At 51.0% G+C, this 2,331-nt stretch overlaps 1 protein-coding gene across 1 annotated transcript in view; it reads right to left on the reverse strand.

The window, feature by feature from the left end:
• Positions 1-2,331, reverse strand: part of SARNP (SAP domain containing ribonucleoprotein) — a gene marked incomplete at its 5' end in the record, with an annotated part of 30,977 nt that overhangs the window by 27,157 nt on the left and 1,489 nt on the right. The window contains one exon of the mRNA XM_009323962.1: positions 1,115-1,166. Coding sequence (XP_009322237.1) covers positions 1,115-1,166 — 52 coding nt within the window. The remainder of the gene's footprint in view (positions 1-1,114; positions 1,167-2,331) is intronic.

A 2,331-nucleotide genomic window follows, 5' to 3' on the forward strand; every position in this document is an offset into this window, starting at 1 on the left:
AAAAACAAAGGGCAAGAGGGTAACTTCAGCAAGTTCGCTTAACGAGCTCTTTAACCAGCTCCGGCCAAGGGCAGCCCCGCATCACAGGGGACATCGCTCCTTCAGCAACACCTTCCAGCTCACATCAGGTACTATGTTTCTCCTCATTACTCCTTCACTGAGGTCATAATCCTCCGCTTGCGACACCACCCCGGTTGCTGTGGAAATGATCGTGTCCCAAACAGAAGATTAAAACTCTAAAGTAGTGGCGAACAGCAGGGAGACAAGAATCGTGTTTTCATAGCGATTTCTTTCTTATGGAACATGAGCAAAAAAATAAGGGGGGGGGGGCTGGGATTAGAGAACCACAATCAGATTCCTGAAACTCAAAGTTTCGCAAAGTTTTCCCAGAGGAATCGGCAGCTTCTAAGTGTGTTTGTTTTAAATAAGCCCAGCAAATGTAAGTGACAAAGAGAAGATAAAGATGAGATGATCTGTTAGCTCGTATCAGTTCCTCCCCAGCTGATTACTCCCTGAAGCGTATCCTCAACAAAGCTTTGTAGTTTTATGTGTCTGAAGCAACGGGGCTTGCAGCAAGGCCCGAGGGACAGGGATGTGCCACGGCCTGGTGAACTCGGCAGCGGAGCTTTTCGTGTTCGCAACAGCAGGAAACGCAATTTATACACCAGAGTCATAACAGAGGCGGTTCAAGTCTATCAGCCTTTATCATCCAGAGCAGGGGACGCTACGGGGCAAAGCCCATCTTTGTCTGCCACGGAACGACACCCCAGGAACGACTCAGCTTGTCGCTGCTAAGTTGGAAATATTGAGGTGGGGTCAATGGTGGTTGGTGGCGGAAAGCAAGGGCAGGGAGCAGCACGGAGAGAGGCATTAACGGACAATTGAGAGAAACATTCCTCGAGATCTAGCGTCAAAACGAAACGTGCCATGGGGTCACCACCCTGCCAGGTCACTCCACAGCCAGCGACCGGTCATTAATATAAAATCAGGGAAAAATAAAGCAGGTTTACAATGGGAACACTGACACAGCCCCAGCAACGCACAAAAGGGACTCTGAATGAAGTGAATAAGGAAACCGACACCTCGGAGGATGAAGTAGCAGAAGGAACCTTACCTCCATCTGCGATATTTCTGACGTTATTTTCACTACCTTCTTTTCCGTAATCCTAGAGGTGTCAGGAAAGAGAGAAATCGGTCAGAACAGCTCCCGCTCGTTTCACAGGCGTGCCCCAGCGGGAGAGGTATCGGGGTTCTCCTCCCAGCCACCCATCTCTGGCAACACCACCGCCATCTTAACTGAGGGCCCGTTTTTAGAACAGGAGCAGCCACAACCCCCCTTCTGAGGGCACGTTTAGAGCCAGATATCGATGCTGAAGTGAAGCATGAAGCCTGCGAAACCTATAACCAAAGTCTAGGGTGTATTAGGGGCGGGAAACACACGACCCAGTGAAGACGCAGCCGTGGGTTCTCCTGTGAGCCTAACCAGTGCCTTGAGCACTCCCGAATTCCTTTGGCAGTGATGGGAAGCAAGCTGGAAAAGACACAAGAACCAGCCACGCTCTCACCCATTCTCTACGCGGGCTTGGAGGAACAATTAACTCTGTTTAAGGCAAGAGAAACGTTCTGCAATTTTAGCGGGGCGCTGCAGATGCGTCTCAAAATGCCGGGGGATACGACAGCACGAGGCCGCAGCCCTGCGCACCCAGGAATAACCCCCTGCCCATCTTAAGGCTCTTAACAGTAACATTCGGCTCTTGTTAGAAGCCCAAAGCCTCGACTGCCAGCCCCGAAGGGCTTTATTCCTTTATGGCCCTCAAACACAAAGGATTGTTCTGTTCTAGTTCATGGGACAGCCACAGGCAGCTTTCCCCAGGCCAGCACCAGCACCCCGAGCCCAGGCTGCGTTTCAAGCACACACTTCCTGAACAATGTGCAGCTGACAACAGCGAGACCTGTAAAAAGACTGAACGAAAATATAATGGAGTGGGCGTGCTCCACAAAGTTTATGCTCCGAAAACAGAGCTCAGGCTCGAGGGGGAAAACAAAAGAGGAAGAGACAAAGTTCGGAAGTTCCCAGGCTAAATGAAATAGCATCCTCCTCCTCCAAACAACTCCCATAAAACAGTGGGTCACAGCCAGCCTCATTAAGCTCTCCCATTTAGAAAAATGCACTGCTTTTGTTCCAGATTCCTGGACAGGTTTCTCATTTTATGCCCTGAAAGGTAGTAATGGTTTAATGGCACTTTCACAGGAAGCAATTCTGCCTGGGACCGGGGAGCTGGCGCTGGCCGGCGCGGCTCGGCAGGCACAGGACGCCCCCTCCTGCCCACA

This window comes from Pygoscelis adeliae, unplaced genomic scaffold (assembly GCF_000699105.1).
Source record: "Pygoscelis adeliae isolate BGI_AS28 unplaced genomic scaffold, ASM69910v1 Scaffold1105, whole genome shotgun sequence".
Taxonomy (NCBI): domain Eukaryota; kingdom Metazoa; phylum Chordata; class Aves; order Sphenisciformes; family Spheniscidae; genus Pygoscelis; species Pygoscelis adeliae.